Raw genomic sequence first — 19,927 nt, 5'->3', positions numbered from 1 at the left:
ACTGTGTAATTGGCTGAGCATTGAGCACAGGGCAGGGAGAACCTCTTCAAGCAACCGCTATAAAACCTCAGAAGATGTGCTGATAGCCGCGATAAACAACGCTCACTTCCGATTCCCCGGGAGGAAGGAACAGAACCTGTGAGGAGGAAAAGACGGTGACTGAATGCAAACGTTTGCTGCGAGGTCCGAGCTGTTCCGCGTCTTGTGGTGAGGCGCAGGAATGGGCGAGGGCGAGGGGGAGCTGCTGCTGAGCCGGGGGGCTGTGTGGTCGCTGCTGCTGTGTTTCGCTCAGGTGCCCCTGGCTTACGGTCTGTCGCTGTCCTTCGGCCGGCGGCGTGCTCCGCTGGACCGAGCGCTCCTGGCCTGGCTCTTCTATGACTGCATCGTGCACTTCACCTTGGTGAGTTGTCAGATGGCTAAGCTTCCCTGTCAGGTTGCTCGGCGAAAGATGGGTTGAAAACAATCTGGAGAAACTGATTTTTTTTCACCTATGCAGCTGGCATATTACAAAGTCCCGCGGTTACGAAGGTAGTTTTGTAGCCTTGGGAATGTGTCGTGAAATGTGCGGTTTTGCAGCGGCAGTACGGAAAATTACAATAAGAAATATATCATAAATAAGTATTGCAAAAAGAGTAGAATAGTGAGCATTGTTCACGCATTCACCGACTGTTCGGATGGAGGGGACGAAGTTGTTCCTATAATGTTGAGTGTGTTTCCTCAGGTTCTTGTCCTCCTTCCTGATAGGGTATGCCCTGGGTACTGAGGGCCCTTAATGATGGGCACCTTCTTTTGCAGCTTCGTTTTGAAGGCGTCCTTCTTGAAGGGGTGAGCCATGATGGAGGTCTAGGTCTACAACCCTCCGCATTTTTTTTCGATCCTGAGTCGAATTCGGAACAAATGAAGTAATTTGATATGCATGTACTGTTAAAAGGCAGCAAAGATGTGACCAGAATTCATAGATTTAAAATGGGGGGGGGGGGGTCGCTTCATTGAGGACCTCTGCTCCATCCGCCACAAGCGGCAATTCCCGGTGGCCAACCATTTTAATTCCCACTCCTCTTGTGCCAAGGATAAAGACTGGGCTGGACACAGACTGTTCCAAAACCGGGCCACACTCAGGGTGGCAGGGCTTGCTATCACACTGTGCCACTGGCCACCCTGCTGCGCCCAAGTTACCGTTGTGGGGCCATCCCGGAATCAGCTCGCCCTCAGAGAAAAGGCTAAATTGGTCAATTGATTATATTTGTCCTATGCACCGAGGTACAGTGCAAAAACTTTGTTTTCCGTGCCCTCCTACAGGCTGTGCGTTGAGGTAGTACAAGGACAAATACTAACAGTGCAGAAGGAACTTGAAGAGAAAGTGCGGGCAGATTATAACAAGATAGATTGTGAGATCAGGTGACCATTCAGTAGTCTATGACCGCGGGATAGAAGCTGTCCTTGAGCCTGGTAATATGTGCTTTTGTATCTTCTGCCCAACGGGAGAGGGAGGAAGAGAGGATGTCCGGGATAAATGGGATCTTTGAGTATGGTGACTGCCCTCTCATCTAACTTGTGAAGACTTTTTACATTCTCCTCATAACTTTAAATCCCAAGCATTCTAATTTCCTCAGGAAATTTGTAACAGGCTAGCTCCTGATTCCAAAGACCAAACTTGCAGACACTCACTAGGTACAAAAGAGCTCTCCGTAATAGTATTAAATTCAAAAGTTGGACATGTATACATCCATTACTCCCTTGTCCATTGGTGTATACTCTGAGTGTCTGGGTTCCTGCTTGTATAAGAACACTTGCTTATCCCTGTTTGTTGTTGTTTGTCTTCTGTCTGTCAACCAGTTTTCAGTCCATGCCAGTACACTAACCCTAATGCCATACTTGGACGTTAGTAAGCAAAGCCAGTCACATACTTACTGAAAAGGAATTACCTGTATAGACTGAAATTGACAAGATCACTAAAATGTGACCCTTTAATGACAAATATGAAATGATATTCTTAAGATAATTTAAAGAGGGCTATCCAAAGTGCACGTGTTAATTACAGTTGATATATAGAGCAGTACATCACAGGTACAGGCCCTTTGCCCCGTGATGTGGTGCCAGATCAATCAACAGTCCAACTAATCTCTCTGCTTACACAATGACCATATCCTTCCGTGTGGAGTGGAAAATACCATCATCATTTCACTCTGTTTTCACTACTGTCGGTCATGCAAGTCCCTGGTGGAAACTCAGGAATATCCTCACACTCAGATATAGAAGGATTTTTCATTGCTGTTTCTGAAACAATTTTGTTTTGCCAGTCGGGTTTGTTAGCCCTGAGCTGAACCCCAGAACCTCTCTACAAAGAGCCAAATCATAAACCCTGACTCCAGCCGACATAATTCTCTGGGTCATTGAGGCAGGCAAGCCTCCAAATCACAAATAAGTTGCGATCCTCTTGGGCGATCGATGCAGTCATCAGATCATTAATTCCCCGGGAACTAGTAGAAGATGCTGTCTGAAGGCTCTTGTCAATTGACTTTTTGCGAAGAACGGAGTGACGTAAAATTATTGAAATATCTCAAAATCACATGGCAAACAATTGACCTTGCTTTTGTATTGCCTTGCAGGAAGGGCCATTTGTTTACATGTCCTTGGTGGGGACTGTGGATCAATCCAGTCACTTTCTTGCTTTTCTGTGTAAGTTCTCAAAACTTTGAATCCGAGAGAAAACTTTGGAAATCACTGGTCAGAAATAAAGGTGACCTCACCACCATAATGGAATCTGTAGGCTCTTTTGTATTTTACAAGGAGAGGTGACAGTGCAGAGCCTCCAACAGAAGACCTTTTATTGCAAACCTGTAACTCACCAAATGTTATTGCTCAATACAACAATGTATCAGACATCCCCATGTGGGATGCTCTGTTTTTATGAACAGTTACACATATTTTGTCTGGAAAGATAATAAAGTGGTATAATCAAGCTTTTACTGATACATTACAATCAATTCACTACCTATATCAGTATATCACTGGAAATTCAACCAATTTGATCTGTGTGTGTGTGTGTGTTCACAGAACTCTTCATCTCCAGATGCTGGTGATGCTTGTGGATCAGCTTTCTATCTCCATGTAACACTCAGAGGACTGGAGGAACTCAGTGGGTCAGGTAGTATCTGTAGTGGAAAATGGACGGTCACTGTTTTGAGTCAAGACCCTTCATCTGGACTAAATATCGTTCTCTCCAGTTCCCTCCATGGATACTGCCTGACATGCTGGGTTCTTCAGCTCTTGGTGTGCGGGTTCCAGATTTCCCGTGTCTGCACTCTCTTGTTTTCCCATACCTCTGCCTTAGTTTCATCCTGACTTGCATCCCAGCTCTTACTCTAACTCCTTATACAGACTTGACTATCACCTTTTGCAATACCACCTGCTCTTCCCTGCGAGCCCCTTTTGAACTTCCAGAGTCGTCCTCTTTTCTGCATCTAATCTGCTGTGATGGTTTCCATTCTGCGACACCGTATCAAGCACAGACCTAATGCAACTCCCCTATGAGCATCTTCTGAACTGCTTCTACAATGCAATGGAAAAGTAGAGCTACCAGCAAAGCAGTGCGCACAACAATGCATCACCGGTTTACACTCACAGGCTAATCTGAATGCTGCCTCCAGCCTTTCCCACCTGTACCGTCGGCCCCTCGCGGATGCTCAAGTCCCTTATTCAAACTGTCTCAATCGGTGGACCTTAGGACCCAGCAGAACCCCAGACCTTATTTAACTTGTATCAGTACGGTGGACATTAGGAACCGGCGCCAGAGTTCTGAATGTGCAGTGTTTCTGTTCATGAAAATAATCATGATCACGATTGAAAATAAAGTGGAAATAATAAAGCGATTGGAAAGAGGTGAAACTCTATCGGTCATTGGAAAAGCATTAGGCTACAGTCGGTCAATGATCGGAATAATTTTAATGGATAAAGTGAGAAAGGCCCTGCCCCGATGAAAGCAACAATTATTACTAAGCAACGCAGTGGTTTAATTTTTGGGATTTGTGTTTTTGATCCTCCACATCAACCCGGCACAGTGGAGAGCACGCTAGGGAGTGGTCTGTCTCGAGTCCCAGGAACTTCCGTTCCCAAGCCCGGCGCTGAAACATTCATTCTTAAATGTTTTATATGCATAGAAAGGTAAAATATATACTATATACTAAGACAAATGTTTGACTAACTGACGCTAAATAATACCGGATGTACCTGTTCCGACTTACTTAGTAAGAGAACTTCAGATTTTTTTCGATCCTGATCCAAGATAACCCACGCAATCCTCCCATATACTTTAAATCATCTCTAGATTACTTGTAATACCTAATACAATGTAGATACTATGTAAAATGGTTGTTATATTGCATTGTTCGGGGAATAATGACAAGAAAAAAAAGTCTGCACATGCTCAAACAACAAGTGTTGGAAGAGCACTTCCGGGTTTTCGCGATTCACGGTTGGTTGAATTTGCGCATGCGGAATCCGCAGATAAGGTGGGCCGACTGTATATTAAAATGTGTGATCCTTCCAGTAATGCCTTGTTATGTTTTGCCGAAAGTGTCATTGGTGTGTCTGCATGTCTAGGTGTAACCCCAGGGGATATTGGGTTTAATGTCTGTGTGCTTCCAGGGCAAGAATATGGAAAAGCAGATGCAAGATGGCTTTACTCTGATCCTACCATTGTTTCATTAGAAATCCTGACAGTGGTGCTGGACGGGTTTTTAGCACTGGTTCTTATCTATGCAATTGTGAAGGATAAATATTATAGGTAAGAAGATTGCCATATTATACAAAATGTCAAAGTTGTAACATCTTTGTTGAATAACTCACCAAAATTCACATTAATTTGCTTTTTCTTGTTAGAAAAGTGTCTATTATTGACAAATCCATTTTTAAGATGTTGAGTTCTGTCTCTCACAGATTGCCTTTGGTTCTGTTCCTTTATCTTTGTGACAGCAGCAACCTGTTTAAAAGCCACCGAGATGTGTACATGGATGGGGGAGGTTTAGAGAGCTGTGGGCCAAATGCAGACAAATGGGACCAGCTCGCTCGGCAGCACGTTGATGAGCTGGCCAATGGGCATGCTTGTGTGCCATATGACTCTCCTTAGGGCTGTGGTGCTGAGGGTACTGGCTCCTCTTGTATTTTGTACATTTACTGCTCTTTGGTCTCGTAAAAGGCTGAAAACAGGGAAGTCCACACCCATGCGTTAGCAAATATACCTCAGTGGGAGGTGAAAAACAATGTTGAATGAAAGCACCAAAGGATACTTAATGGACACTTAATGGATAGCAGTACGGATCCAGCCAAAGGCTGTCCGGGTATTTATATAACAATTTAACAATTACAGCACGGGAACAGGCCATCTCAGCCCTTCTAGTCCGTGCTGAACGCTTACTCTCACCTAGTCCCACTGGCCCGCACTCAGCCCATAACTCTTCATTTCTTTTTTGTCCATATACCTATCCAATTTTACTTTAAATGACAATACCGAACCTGCCTCTACCACTTCTACTGGAAGCTCATTCCACACAGCTGCTACTCTCTGAGTAAAGAAATTCCCCCCTCGTGTTACCCTTAAACTTTTTCCCCCTAACTCTCATCTCTTTTTCAATCTTTTTATTAGTTTTTAAAAAAAACCATAACATAATATTATATTAAATAGGTTATGAATACAATAGATTTGAAATTAAATTAGTAACAAGATAACAATATCTTATTAAACTATCAGTGAAAAAGGATCATACAATAATCAATCTAATCTATATTGATTATACATGAAAAGATTAAGAATAATCATCAAAAGAAAAAAATATATAAAATATAAGAAAAAATGTATATTTAAGGAAATAATAAAAAAAATAAACCTAAACTAACATGGGCAGTAATAATAGTTTATATGTACATGATAGTGTCAAAAACTCCGGAACTCCATACCAGAACAAGAATAATAAGAGTAAAGGTGTGGAATAAGTCAAATTAATTCATATGAAAGTGTCGAATGAACGGTCCCCAAGTTTCTTCAAATTTAATTGATGAATCAAAAATAGTACTTCTAATTTTTTCTAAACTTAAACAAGAAATAGTTTGAGAGAACCACTGAAATGTGGTAGGAGGATTTACTTTTCAATTTTGTAATATAGATCTCCTGGCCATTAATGTTACAAAGGCAATCATTCGTCTAATTGAAGGGGAGAATCGACTATCATCTTCATTTGGTATACCAAAAATTGCAGTGATAAAATGAGGTTGTAAATCAATATTCCAAATTGAAGAAATGGTAGCCCTAACTCTCATCTCATGTCCTCTTGTTTGAATCTTCCCTACTCTCAATGGAAAAAGCCTATCCATGTCAACTCAATCTATCCCCCTCATTATTTTAAATACCTCTATCAAGTCTCCCCTCAACCTTCTACACTCTAAATAATAAAGACCTAACTTGTTCAGCCTTTCCCTGTAACTTAGGTGCTGAAACCCAGCTAACATTCTAGTAAATCTTCCCCTTACTCTCTCTATTTTGTTGATATCTTTCGTATAATTCAGTGACCAGAATATTTATAGTTCAATAATAACATTCAAGGTACATTTATTATCGAAGTATGTATACATTGGGGTTCACCTCCTAACAAGCAGCCATGAAACAAAGAAACACAAAGGAAAAAGCATTTTTTAAAAAGCTCAACCTCCCAATGTGCAGGAGTAAAAAAAACAAATCTTATGAACAAATAGTGTTCTGAACTGAAGTTCACAAAGTCAGTCCTGGCCATAGACCCTTAGTTCAGAGCAGCAAACTGAAGGTTCAAAGGTTCATTTATTATCTAAGTATAAAACTCTGAAATTTGTCTTCTCTGGGTAACCATGAAACTAAGAAAGAAGAGGAAGCACAGTCATCAACATCCAAAACCCTCTGTAAAAAAATGGAACAGGCACATCAATCCCCAAATCCCTCCTCCCACACAAAAAAAAGAGAAAGATCAGGCCAAAACACAACACAAAAAAAAACTGTAAGACCAAAGAAAGTCTGCAGTCCAAGTCCACATCCAAAACGCAAAAAACCTGGGCAACATTCTCCAGGCGCAGGGGCAGGCAGCCAGTGCTCACCTTGCACATTTGCCTTGATGTTTCAATCTCCCTCGTTGCTTCAGTGGGTAAACAATGTAACCTTTAATCGGTGAAATGGAGTCAAACATCACCCTGCCCACCATGAGGTTTGTGCATGCTGCCTCTACCTCCCAGATCCCCTCAGACACTGCAATGTCCTGAAACACCTAAACAGTCTCCAAACTTCTGCCTTCGCCTCTGATTCAATCTCCCTTGTCGCTTTAATCAGTGAAATGGAGTCCAACTTTGGCTTTCACCCTGTCTTATGACCTGCCCACCATGATGTTCTCACATGCTGTCTCTGCCTCCTGGAATCTTCAATCTCCAAACAGCAAGTCACAGGCTCCAATAGTTCCAGAATCACATCCAAGACAAAAAAAAAAGCAAATGTAGAAGACTTAAAAGTATATGATTTCATGATCTATCCAGAAGATGTTGACCAAAGGAGCATTGTACACAGGCACCATCTTAACTGGAATAATCCCCCACCTCAGGTTCAGTCACTTTGATACACTCTGGCACCTGGACCCCGCACCTCAGTTTGGCCTGTACCCAACTTTCTGACTTGGCCCGGCGTTTAAATCATCATCCAAACATTGGGTTCAATCACTTCAATACACTCTGGGGCCTGGACCAACCTTTCTCAATATTCATTGAGAAGTATTTTTACCTGCTAAACCAGTGAGACCACATTCCCAACTATGCATCGTTCCTTTCATCCTCCATAGTAAGATAAAACAACATTCCTCTGCCCTTACTGGAAACTACATGAACGTAATCACTCTGTTTGTGAATGGCTCACATCAGAACATAGGAGCAGATATCAGGTCTTCCAATAATTAAAAGATTATTATTGAAATAGTAAAAAAGTGTGCAGACCTTTTGCCTCTGGTTAAGCATTGATTATAATAGTTTCCTTTCCAGTAACTCCTTGTCATGTTTCACAAACAGTGAATGTGTCATCTACCCACTAAGAGGGTGAAGCAGGTATAATCCCAGGGATGGGTTCCACTGCCTGGGTCTACAGTCTAGGACAGAGTATGGAAAAGCAGCTGCAAGGTGTGTCCTTAGTCAGATCCAACCACTGCATCATTAGAAGTTCTGACACTGGAGCTGACTCTCTGTTACATAATAAAAGCACATCATTTCCAGATGATATGTACAACTTCAATTATCCTTAAGTATAATCAGATTTTTTTTAAATGCAATGAAAAGTTAGAAAGGTGGGCACATATCATACTCCAGCATTTGTCTCATTAAGTTTCAGATTGATAGATAATATTTTAGCTATTTTTGGAACATGTCTAGTTGGTGCCAGTTGCCAACTAGGATAAACTAAAACTGGTGCTTTCTGGAAACGTAAGATTACCGAAGTCTTCAAGTTGAAATGCCTGAAGCACTCACTGCAAGGTGTTGGGGGTGGGGGTATAGAGAGAGAGGAGAATCAGAGACAACATTTAAGGCTGATTACTTTTTCACCATGACTGGAAGATGAACAGATATGATGCAAATTCCCAGCCAGGGAAGAAAGCAGCAGGAAAGTCTGTGATAACTCAAACTTCACCTTCCTTTCTTTTCCTTGCCCTGTACCACTTCTCTTCTTGAGTTGTTAGATCTGTCTCCACAGATACGCCTGATGTTTCCTGGTTTCTGTTTTTCACCGCACCTTGCTTTCCTCATACGTTGCTAAGTAACAAGCATTGCTTTCTGTTCTCTCATTTCAGGCACTTTGTGCAGATCACACTGTGTGTTTGTGAACTGTATGGTGGCTGGATGACCTTCTGCCCGGAGTGGCTCATGGGAAGCCCAAACCTCAATTCCAGCAACTGGCTTTATCTCTGGGTCTACCTGGTTTTCTTCAACGGGGTGTGGCTGGTTGTTCCAGGGCTATTGCTGTGGCAGTCTTGGCTCAGTCTCAAGGAAATGCACCACAAGAAAATCAGTGCAGAGAAAAAATTAAATTAAATAGTTCTGCCAATACGGCCAGGAGAAAATAAACCCTCTAGAAGTTTATGTTGGAAGAAAAGTTCACAGATTTCCATCAAAATAATGGATTCATTTTACATTTGATTTACACTTATCATAAAATCAGTTACGTTCAATGCAGTTCTATTTCACCATTCATAAGCAATATTTCCTCTTTTTAATTATATAAGCATGAACTGTGTCCTGAGAAATCATGAAGTTGTTGTCAATTGCTGAGAATGGACTTGAATTCATATGGGCCTCCTGCTGCCCATGAATATCTCAAAGCTGTTTACAGCCAACAAAGTACTTCTGAAGAATGGTTTCTTGTGAAATGTAGCAGCTAATTGGCATTAGTTGCACTCTAATTGTTTAATCGAGCTGTCAGGATGTGCTGTAGGCAACAATGGCTTCAGATTTGATGGGCAGTGACCATCAGTTCAAGTAGTGATGAAGACCATTCTGCCAAGTAGCAAGTATTGGAGTTCTCTTAATCTTTCCACACTGTTGTATTTTTACTTTCTATTTTATTTTAATCTCTACTATATTGTAACAATATTTCTGCTTCAACATTAGTTAACTGCAGGGTTGACTATGTAGTTTCCCTTTTTTAATGTCAAAAATAACAGGTGTTTGTCCTAAAACATCTTTTTTTTTAGATTTTAGAAAGAAGCTTTATTTGGTTTGTTTAAAAAATTAAACAATTCTGCTTAATATTGTCAATTCTTTAAAGATATTTGAACATTCATGCTGTTCTTTGATCTCTGATGAAGTTTAAAGTATAAAACTTTTCATTACATATTTAAAGCTTTCTTGCTGATCCAATTTAGAGGGTACCATAACCTTCTCACTTACACTAAACTGTATGTCACCTGTTGATGTTACCAAGTTTCAGATATATACTATTACTATTCAACTTCTTGGGTCTTCATTCCATCTCCTAGAATGTTTAAATCCATGAGTTTCTGAATTACTATTGGAATTGCCCCACCTGTGTACTGGTATGAAGATTTATCACAGCTTAATGTTTTCCCCATCCATTTAAATGTTTTGCTGATTAATGTGATGTATAGGCATCCAGGGGAGCCCAACCCATTGGCATGTAACAGCAACTATAGTGTAAGAATTGTCTTTTTATATTATCGTTGCAGATTTGTTCGGTGAAGCTTAGAAGTATTATCTCAGATTTACTGCATGTAATAATACAGGTACTTTTAAAATTTAGCACATAAATAGTGTTCAGCTGTTTTCAGTTTGACTTGGCTTGTTTGAATGCAAGAATCTACATTCAAAGTTTTCTCTTAAATTTGGTCACAAGCCTGGGCTATCCTGGCACTTACTGTGCAGCCCATCTCTGTTTGTACACGAACTGAGGAAGAATTAAAGTTCAACCATTTTTGTGGGTCTGGAGTCATATGTAACAAAAGGACAAAGTATATTCTTACAGTTCAAGTTTAATAGTTATTCAAACATTCATGGGCACCCATAAATACAGCTAAATGTAAGTGTTCCTCAGGGACAAAGGTGCAAAACACAGTACCAAGGCACATAGCATTAGTCATACAGTCGCACCAACAATAGTACACCCCAAGTGTCCCAGTCCAGAGCAAGCCCGCGGCAGTCTGCTGATGACCGCAATCCAGCTTGTCTTTTAAGTGAATACAGGCGGGCAGCATGGACACCATGCCACACTGACTCCAACGCCTCCCTCCTCAGTGACTGCTAACAGGTGAGCCCACACTACAACCAAGGCCCTTCCTTGCCGTTGGACCTGTGGACCAGACGTGGAACACCCCACATCACCGGTGTCCAACAGGATCATGTGATCACAAGTAAAAGAGACCCAAGACGATCACTTGCTGTTAAGACTGCACGCCACCTTCGCGCACCAACTCCCACACCTTTCTATAGCAGACAGCACCAAGTCCAGCTCCTCCACCAACCAGTAACCCATTGATGGGTGTAGACCTGCAGTACTTGAAGTTCTTAAGTGTCCAGCATACAACAATCTAGGAGTCTCCGTGGTTACCTTTACCAGCTTGATTTAGTTCTCATCTGTTGATTTAACTCCCTCCCCACTTTCCGCAGGGATCACTCTCTACATGAATCCCTTGTCTGCTCGTCACTCCCTACTGATCTCTCCTGTGGTATTTAACCTTGCAAAGGAAACAAGTGCTACACCTCCTCCCTTACCACCATTCAGGGCCCCAAACAGTTGCTAAAGATGAGGCGGCACTTCACCTGTGAGTCTGTTGGGGACATCTACTGTGTCCGGTGCGGCCTCCTGTATATCGGTGAGACCTGACATAGACTGGTGTTTGGCCGAGCACCAGAAAAAGAGATCTCCCCCAGTGGCCATCCATTTTGATTCACTTCCCATTCCCATATGTCAGTCCATGGCCTCCCCTACTGACGTGATGAGGCCACATTCAGGTTGGAGGAAAAACTCCTCATAGTCTGGTTAGATCCAGTCATTTCCCCCCCCCCCCCCACCATTCCCCATTTCTGTTTCCCTCTCTCGCCTCATCTCCTTAGCTGCCCACCACCTCTTCTGATGCTCCTTCCCCCTTCTCTTTCTTCCATGGCCTTCCACCCTCTCCTATCAGATTCTTCTCCAGCCCTGGAACTCTTTCACCTATCAGTTTCCCACTTAACCTCTCCCCGTTTCATCCATCCTGTATCCCCCTCCCCACACTTCTTCTTGTGACTCCTCTTTCTCGGTGCTGAAGGGTCTCGGCTGTTTGTTCAAGCCGCCCGGCGCGCTGAGTTCCTCCAGCATTTCCGTGCCTTCTGCCTTGGACCTCCCGCATCTGCAGATTTTCCCGTGTTTACGAACCTACTAAACGGGAATGTGTGCGGAAACGGAGACACGTGAATGCGGTCATGTTGGGGAGAGTGCAAAGGTGATGAACCAGGATGTTGCCAGGATTGGACGTCTGTAGTCATGGGTACAGATCTGAAAGGTTGGAATGACCCGATGGAGGTGTGTGAAATTACGTATTACGAGTAGGGATAGGGTAGTCGGTACCAGGTCGTCATTTTTTATCTGCCCCCACTTTCTACTTTCCGCAGGCATCATCCTCTTGCGGTTCCCTTATCCATTCGTCCCTCCCCACTGATCTCTCTCCAAGCGGAACAAATGCTACACCTCCCCCTTTTCTTTCTTCAAGAGGCCTCCTGTCCCCTCCGATCAGATTCCCCCTTCTCCAGCCCTGCATTTCTTTCACTAATCAACTTCCCAGCTCATCTTGTTTTCCCGTCCTGATGTAGGGTCTCGGCCCGAAGCGTCGACTGTACTCTTTTCCATAGAGTTTCTTTTTAATATTACCTTTATACACATAAATGAATATATTAATCAGACTTAACCCTTTCTCTCCAATATTTTTAATATTATTGTTGAAATATTGTCTTAGTTGAAGATATCTAAGGAAGTCCTGTTTCTGTAAGTGATACGTTTTTGTGAGTTGTTGAAAGGACTCCAAACCCTTAATAGGGGATATTGTACCATATGAGGTGATTCCCTTACTTGTCCGATTTGTAGATCTATCATCCAATTGTACTGGAAGGAATTCGGTGTCATGTGCCACCCAACGTATTCTTACATTTCTTTAAAATTTTGGGTCTTTAAATTCTTTATACCAGATGTTTAGAGGGACTGTTGTCCACTGAGTTTATTTAAATACTTCTCTGGGAGTGTTTTATCCCCTAGTAAAGATTGGAGAGGGATATTTATTAGACTTTGTTCTAAATCCTTCCACTTTGCCTCACAATTAGGGTCACACCAACAGACCAGACTGTGCAGTCTTCAAAGCAAGGCACAGCAACTCCACCTTTATCCTTGGGCAGCTGTAATGTCTGAAATCTAATTCTTGGTTTCTGTTTTCCCCAAGTAAATGTTGAAACCATTCTTTTCCATTCATTAAATTGCTTAAAAGGTACTTCAACAGGCAATGATTGAAAAAGAAAGAACAATCTAGGTAATACATTCATCTTTATGGCTTCTATTCGATTATACATATTCATTGGCAGCAATGACCATCTATTTAAGTCTGCCTTATGGGAATATAATTATGTTCGTAGATAGTAGACAAGTCTTCAGGTATTTACACTCCTAGGTAATTAATATTACCTTTCCGTTTGAATTTACTCATTCTGAAAATGTTTTCATGTGATTCGTAATTGAAATTTAAAGTTTGGGTTTGATGTAAATTTAATTTATAGCCAGAGTAGGAGCCGAATTCTTTCAGCAGGGATAATAATTTAGGCAAGCCTGCACTGGGACTGGTAAGCGTTACGAGAATGTCATTAGCATATAAACAAATCTCTGAGCAGTACACCTGTTATAATCTTGTCTTCTCTAGTTGCCTGGGCCGTAAGTCGTACACAGGGTTCTGACCTAGGCCATCAGTCTCTCTCTCACACACACTTCTCGACTCCCTGAGTTCCTCCATTTGCAGTCTTTGGTGCTTCCATGGTAAGGAAAGAGGTGAGTAAAGCAACTGGCCAATGCTTCTGACACAACGGGGGCGAATCGCACGGATCCGGGTAGATCCCCCGACTCCCTAGCAACGGCCCACGGGACTCCTCTACCCGGAAACAGGCGGCGGTGAGGGCCGAGCGATGGATCGATCGACGTGAGCCGGAGTCGGCGAACCAGCTCCCCCCTGGAGGACTGCTGCTCGAGAGAGGAGGTACAGTACCAGGAGCGGTGCGGCCTCTTTGTCCAGGAAGCGCAGCAAAGCATAAAGTTAGAAAGGATGGTAATGTCGACCGTTTGCAGGAGTAATTGTTTTGCGATGACCTTTCAACTCCAGCCCTTGTTTTGTGGAGAACGTCACAATAGGAACCATTGAAGGAAGCAGGGACTGAGCCCATCTCCCGAGTCGGGTCGCACCTTCCCCGATGATCCAGATAGCTCTTTCGTGTTAAATTAACTTCACAGTTATACTCTTGTTAGTTTTACTGCGGTAGGTTGTATCTGAATACTGGTTTACACTGTTCTATTTTTTATTGAAATCGGCTGTGACAGTCTTTCAGATCTAGAATATCGCACTTATTGATCAATCGAATGGAGAGTGCTTCGTGATATTGTTGCATACTGTAAGTATTTGGTCTGGTAAAGAAACCGACATTAGAATCCATTCCCAGATAACATACCCCGGGCCCTCTAAATCTTTACACCCTCATCCTAACTCTATGCCCTCTAGTTTTAGACTTTAAGACCACCCTCAGCTTCTGTTGTTCCAGGGAAAACAGTCCCAGCTATCCACTCTCTCCTTGAGTTCTCCAATCCCAAACCATCCTTATATCCTTTCCAGTTTAATTGCAGCCTTCCAACAGTAGAGCATCCATCTGATGTCTTGTGCAAGTGTTTGTACTCAGTGTTCCATCTTCTGCAGCCAAACGTGCCAACACCTATTCCCTCATCACCTGGTTTACCTGCATCACTAGTTTGTACTTGTACCACTAGGTTTCTGTTCTGCAGCACTCCCCAGGGTCTTGATATTTACTATGTAATTCCTGCCCTAGTTTAACTAACCCAAATGCAACACTTTACATTTGTTTAGTTTAAATTCCATCCGCCATTTCTTTGCTTGCTTTCCCAGTTGACCTAGATTCTTTGTAACCTTGACTAGCCTTCACCATCCATTGCACCACTAATTTTGATGCCATCCACAGACTTGCCAATGATATCAGCTACCATTTCATATGAACCATTAATATATTTGACAAAAAAAAACAGATGACTCACCCCAGCAGTGCACTGCAATTCCTGTAATCCACCTCTGGTTATGGGACTGGGCCTCCAATCCGAAAAATAACCCTCCACTCCACCAAACCAAATTTGTATCCAAGTGTTGAGTCCATAGGGATGGAAATAGCAAGTAACTTTTGCACCATGGACTTTCCAGGCAATGTGCTACAAGACAGATTTAGACAACCTATTTTTGATGTTTTGTGACACCACTGTGAGACACCCATAATCACTGACAGGGAGTGGGATGGGGTTGATGTGGCCACTGTTGTCCAGAGGCTCATTTGAGCCAGCTACACAGCATGGAAACTCTTAAAGAGTAGGTCAGAGGTTGGGTGAGCTGCATGAATGATTCAAGAATGCCTCTTTATTTTCTTCAAGGCGCAAGCCAGGAATGCAAATAATTCCCATGTTACAGGGAGCTTGCTTTTATAGATAATAGTCCATATTATGGTTTTCCATGACATGAAGTCTCATTGTGTGTGTGTCAAGAAGTGAGAATTGAGGGGTAAAATATATTTTTTGTTTACAATATATAAATTTTGTGAGTGAATTTTTGTTTCACATATCTGATTTTATGGTAATCATGTATGATTTCTGTAGTGGTGAATTTGTGTTACTAGAGCTACTACAATATGGCTTTTGCCTCTATTCTGTTCTTTCCTGGGTGAATGCAACAACAGCTCTCAAGCCCACCACCTGCAGAGCTTAAAGATGTAAGTCTTCCTCACTTGGAAATAAATTGCCATTCCTTTATCATTACTAGGTCCAAATCCTTGTTTGGAAGCTTGTATATCTGAAAGATAACTCTTTTTGAGGGTATCTTGCATGCCCTCATTTACAAAGGTGTTGTGTGTTTGGATGCAACCTAATGAGTTTCCTTTGTGAAATAATGATGGCCATTCATGTAAATGAGGAGATGCAAGATGTCTTCTACTCATTTTTCAAGTTTGAGTTTAATTATCATTCAACCATGCATGAATACAGCCAAACAAAACAGTGTTCTGGGACCAAGGTGCAAAACGTGTTACCGACAGCTCACTGCACAGAGCACAAATTGCAGATAGGGTTATGAAAAGTCACAAACAGAAAAGAATATATGTATACCCCAGATCCCTGAGTTGTCCTGGTCTAGCTTGTTCTTCCACTGAGTGAGCACCAGAGGGCAGCAACAATGGGAGGAGCCAGCTCCAGCCCAGTGTGTAATCCAGCCGCACTCAACCCACATTTTTGGGCTACCATCTACCACCTATTACCTACCACCCCACCAGCCTCCGGATCCAACGTATAATTCTCTGTAACTTCCGCCACCTCCAACGGGATCCCACTACCAAGCACCTTTCCCTCCCCCCACCTTCTGCTTTCCACAGGGATCGCTCCCTACACGACTCCCTTGTCCACTCATCCTCCCATCCCTTCCCACCGATCTCCCTCCTGGCACTTAACCTTGTCAGTGGAACAAGTGCTACACCTGCCCTTACACTTCCTCCCTCACCACCATTCAGGGCCCCAGACAGTCCTTCCAGGTGAGGCGACACTTCACCTGTGAGTCGACTGGTGTGGTATACTGCATCCAGTGCTCCCGGTGTGGCCTTTTATATATTGGCGAGACCCGACACAGACTGGGAGACCGTTTCGCTGAACACCTACACTCTGTCTGCCAGAGAAAGCAGGATCTCCCAGTGGCCACACGTTTTAATTCCATGTCCCATTCCCATTCCGATATGCCTATCCATGGCCTCCTCTACTGTCAAGATGAAGCCACACTCGGGTTGGAGGAACAAAACTTTATATACCGGCTGGGTAGCCTCTAACCTGATGGCATGAACATTGACTTCTCTAACTTCTGTTAATGCCCCTCCCCTTCTTACCCCATCCCTGATATATTTAGTTTTTTTTTCTCTCTCTCTGCCCATCACTGTGCCTGATCACCTCCCTCTGGTGCTCCTTTCTCCCTCGGCCTCCTGTCCCATGATCCTTTCCCTTCTCTAGCTCAGTATCCCTTTTACCAATCACCTGTCCGGCTCTCAGCTTCATCCCTCCTCCTCCAGTCTTCAATCATTTCAGATTTCCCCCTCCCCCTCCTACTTTCAAAATCTCGTAGTATCTTTCAGTTAGTCCTGACGAAGGGTCTCGGCCTGAAACGTCGGCAGCACTTCTCCCTGTAAATGCTGCCTGGCCTGCTGTGTTCCACCAGTATTTTGTGTGTGTGTTACCACACTTTTGGGATGTGGGTTTCATTGCTGAGGCTGGTGTTTTTTGCTCATCCCTGATTAGCCCTTGAGATGATGGTAGTGGTGGGCTATGTCTTCCTGCAATGTTGTTGACTGAGAGTGGGGAAAGTTAAATCAGTCTGAAATGGTGCATCTGCAGTTGCTGTGTACTCGTTGCTTTTGTGTTGGTGACATGTCCACTATAAAGGTCCTAGTGCCAAGACGCACAGAGGTAGAGTTAGGTCATTGCACTCAGTATGCCAGGCCTGAAATACTGAATCTGACTGCTGATTCCAAGACCTATGAAGATCTCATTTTAAGATGGCATGGTTAGTGAGGGTTGCTTGCTGTAGGTAATCATTGCAAACTGTGGTGGAAGAGACATTCATATGCTATACCCCACCCACCCACTTCCCCCTTCCTGGCTTTACCTATTACCCGCCAGTTTGTCCTCTTTCCTCTTCTTCCCCCCCCCCCCCCAACCTTATTCTGGTTTCTTCCCACTTTTTTTTCCAGTCTTGATGAAATATCGGTCCGAAAAGTCAACTCTTTATTCCTTTCCATAGGTGCTGCCTTACCTTCTGAGTTCCTCCAGCATTTTGTGTGTTGCTATATCATCCTTTGTTCCAACATTTCCCACTATATTCTTGTTCAAATATAATGATTTTATCTGTTATTTGAGCATTTAGAATTTAATACTGGTAAAGTTTATGTTGCCATTTGTTTTGACTCTCCAGTTTGTTTGCCTCACTTCACCATTGTGTATTGCATCTCCCCCGTGTGGAATTTTCAGTAATATAGTTTGTGATGTATTTACAGTATTTTGGAAGAATTTTACTGTGTTTACACTTCTCACACTGAATCAATGTCCTCAAGGCTCTGCAACTGCTCTGAGGAAAAGACCTAAAGCTTTAAATGAAAATTATTTTAACAGGAGAACATTAAATTTCGCAAACATGTTGTAGCTTATCTGTACTTGGCTCCATTCTCAGAGGTTTTGAGACTAAACCTGTCAACAGCACTGATTACACAATAATCTTTGGTACATGCAGAAGTGCTACTGATTTTTATTATAAATAATTTAACATGTCTTTCTGCTGGAACCAACTTGTGTTTACCCTACTGGAGTGCCCTAGGATATTTCAAATGCTCTACTTTCTACATTTGTTTTTGTAGTCTTGTTAAATGCTATCTCAGCTCGACCACACATTTTTATAATTTAGAGCAGTAAAAACTTGGATTTTTGTAGCATCGTTTAATTTAATAATAAAAAGTATTTCACAAGAACTTTTGCAGCATTTGAAAGCTATTTCTATTGAAATAATAATACTTTTGTTATGCTGCAGTCTTAAAATTTTCTTTGATTAACTGGGTTCTGCAGGGTCAGGTTTATTCTGATTGTAAATTTTTTTCTCAATGTTTTAAGCATCGCTGATCAGAATTAATTTCTCCCCCTCTTCCAGGTACTGTATCGTATCACGGAGGATCATGTTAATCTGGTCTGCTTAGGAATCTAGTCATGGTGGATGTTAGAAAGTGGCCAGTCTTCAGTCTACTTGCCCCACAAGAGCGCAGATCGATTTACCAAGCCTGCGTCTTTGGCGTCACAGCTACCGAGGCTGTTTATGTAACAAAAGATAACAATGTAAGTCATGAAATGGTGGTATTTTAGTGTAGGATATTAAGGTAACTGGCTCTCCACCTGTGCTCCTGCCTTGACTCATTTCAGAATTTCTCAGTCACTTGTCAGGCATCAGACCTCTTAAACAATTTTGTGGGAGATAGCCAAAATCTAACTTAACCTGCAGGACTAATGCCTGGATACATTTGTGGTTCCATTATTCAGTCTCATCAGCTTTTTGTTCCAGATTTTTGAAAGCTATAAACACAGTAATTTTTGATTATTACAGACAGTCCTTGTATTACAACAGGCTTCCACTCCACAGAGCCTGTTCACGTCAATGTGTGGGAGAGGCTCGCAGAAGCAGCTGTGACGGGAGAGCGATCAGGTGCAGGAAGAGGGACTGCCAGCTGACCTTGCTGACTCTGTGAGTGAGCGAGCGAGTGAACCTGCTCGGTGCTCCCAGCTTTGCTTGGTTCAACCCAGCCCCCGTTTGTCATGGCTCTTTGTATGAGGGTGGGGGAGAGAAAGCCTGTTGAAATGCCTTATCTTCTGCCTGGCAGTAGATTTCTGTAATAGCAGGTAAATCCACAGATCCATTCTGCTGGTTGCATGTATGAACATGGTAACATGGTGTCTATAAGTCAGGTGTTCTAACTTTGGGAGGACATTTACTTCTTCTCCTTTTTCAGTATCTTTCTCATTTACTTTCTCTTTAACCTTGTCCTGTTCCTTTAATTTCATGTAAATGCTATCTCAGTTGTTAATATACGGATCCATAATGGCCTAAGCAATTTCAATTGCCTTGCTGTTTGTGTTTACTGAATCTGTTCTGAGCAGGTATGGTTGGAACCCTCACTGAAATGCATTCACTTGGTGAAGCCATACCCGAAGTTGAACCAACTGTCAAAAAGCTTTAATATGAACATCTGAAAACCACAAACAGAAAGTCAGTCATCCTATAAAAGTTTTTAAAATTGGTAAAATTTAAAATGAAATGCATCTAAATTAGAACAATGAAATCAAAAGTGCTAATAATCGAATGCTGAGCCTACCCAAATTGCAAATGCCTGACTTTATCTGGAGACTGGACTTAAGAATGTGTGTTTGGGAGACCAACGGGATGGATTTGCTATGGGGCTGCAGGCAGATCTTCTACCATGCAGAAACTTGGTGCACGGTTGCATTTCAAACTGTTCAGGTTATGAATTGTTTACAGAAATGGAAACCTGCCATAATCTGGGGAGAACTTGT

The 19,927-nt window shown here is 42.5% G+C and overlaps 2 protein-coding genes across 11 annotated transcripts in view; both read left to right on the top strand.

Moving 5' to 3' along the window:
* The first annotated feature begins 17 nt into the window (after positions 1–17).
* On the top strand, positions 18–10,480 carry ebpl (EBP like). Its single transcript, XM_059967916.1, has 4 exons — positions 18–400; positions 2,610–2,679; positions 4,648–4,786; positions 8,844–10,480. The coding sequence occupies exons 1-4, from the start codon at positions 221–223 to the stop codon at positions 9,082–9,084; spliced, it is 630 nt and encodes a 209-aa protein (XP_059823899.1). The 5' UTR covers positions 18–220; the 3' UTR covers positions 9,085–10,480.
* LOC132393096 (RCC1 and BTB domain-containing protein 1-like) overlaps positions 267–19,927 on the top strand; it is a 72,587-nt gene continuing 52,926 nt past the window's right edge. For 3 of the 10 annotated variants that reach the window (XR_009511746.1, XM_059967900.1, XM_059967891.1), the window contains exons 1-2: positions 13,782–14,051; positions 18,516–18,697. Coding sequence is in view for 9 of the 10 variants with exons in the window: in XM_059967900.1 (XP_059823883.1) it covers positions 18,572–18,697 (126 nt within the window). In the remaining variant the exon portion in view is untranslated. The other 7 variants (XM_059967897.1, XM_059967892.1, XM_059967899.1 and 4 more) reach the window with 7 other exon arrangements.

Source organism: Hypanus sabinus, chromosome 4 (assembly GCF_030144855.1).
Source record: "Hypanus sabinus isolate sHypSab1 chromosome 4, sHypSab1.hap1, whole genome shotgun sequence".
NCBI lineage: Eukaryota > Metazoa > Chordata > Chondrichthyes > Myliobatiformes > Dasyatidae > Hypanus > Hypanus sabinus.
This window is presented reverse-complemented; position numbering and strand designations above follow the sequence as displayed.

Excerpts from the sequence above, each read along its gene's own strand:
- ebpl (XM_059967916.1), top strand. The coding sequence starts at position 221 with ATGGGCGAGGGCGAGGGGGAGCTGCTGCTGAGCCGGGGGGCTGTGTGG. Across the intron at positions 401-2,609 it reads GCATCGTGCACTTCACCTTG|GAAGGGCCATTTGTTTACAT; the intron begins GTGAGTTGTCAG and ends ATTGCCTTGCAG. Across the intron at positions 4,787-8,843 it reads GTGAAGGATAAATATTATAG|GCACTTTGTGCAGATCACAC; the intron begins GTAAGAAGATTG and ends CTCTCATTTCAG.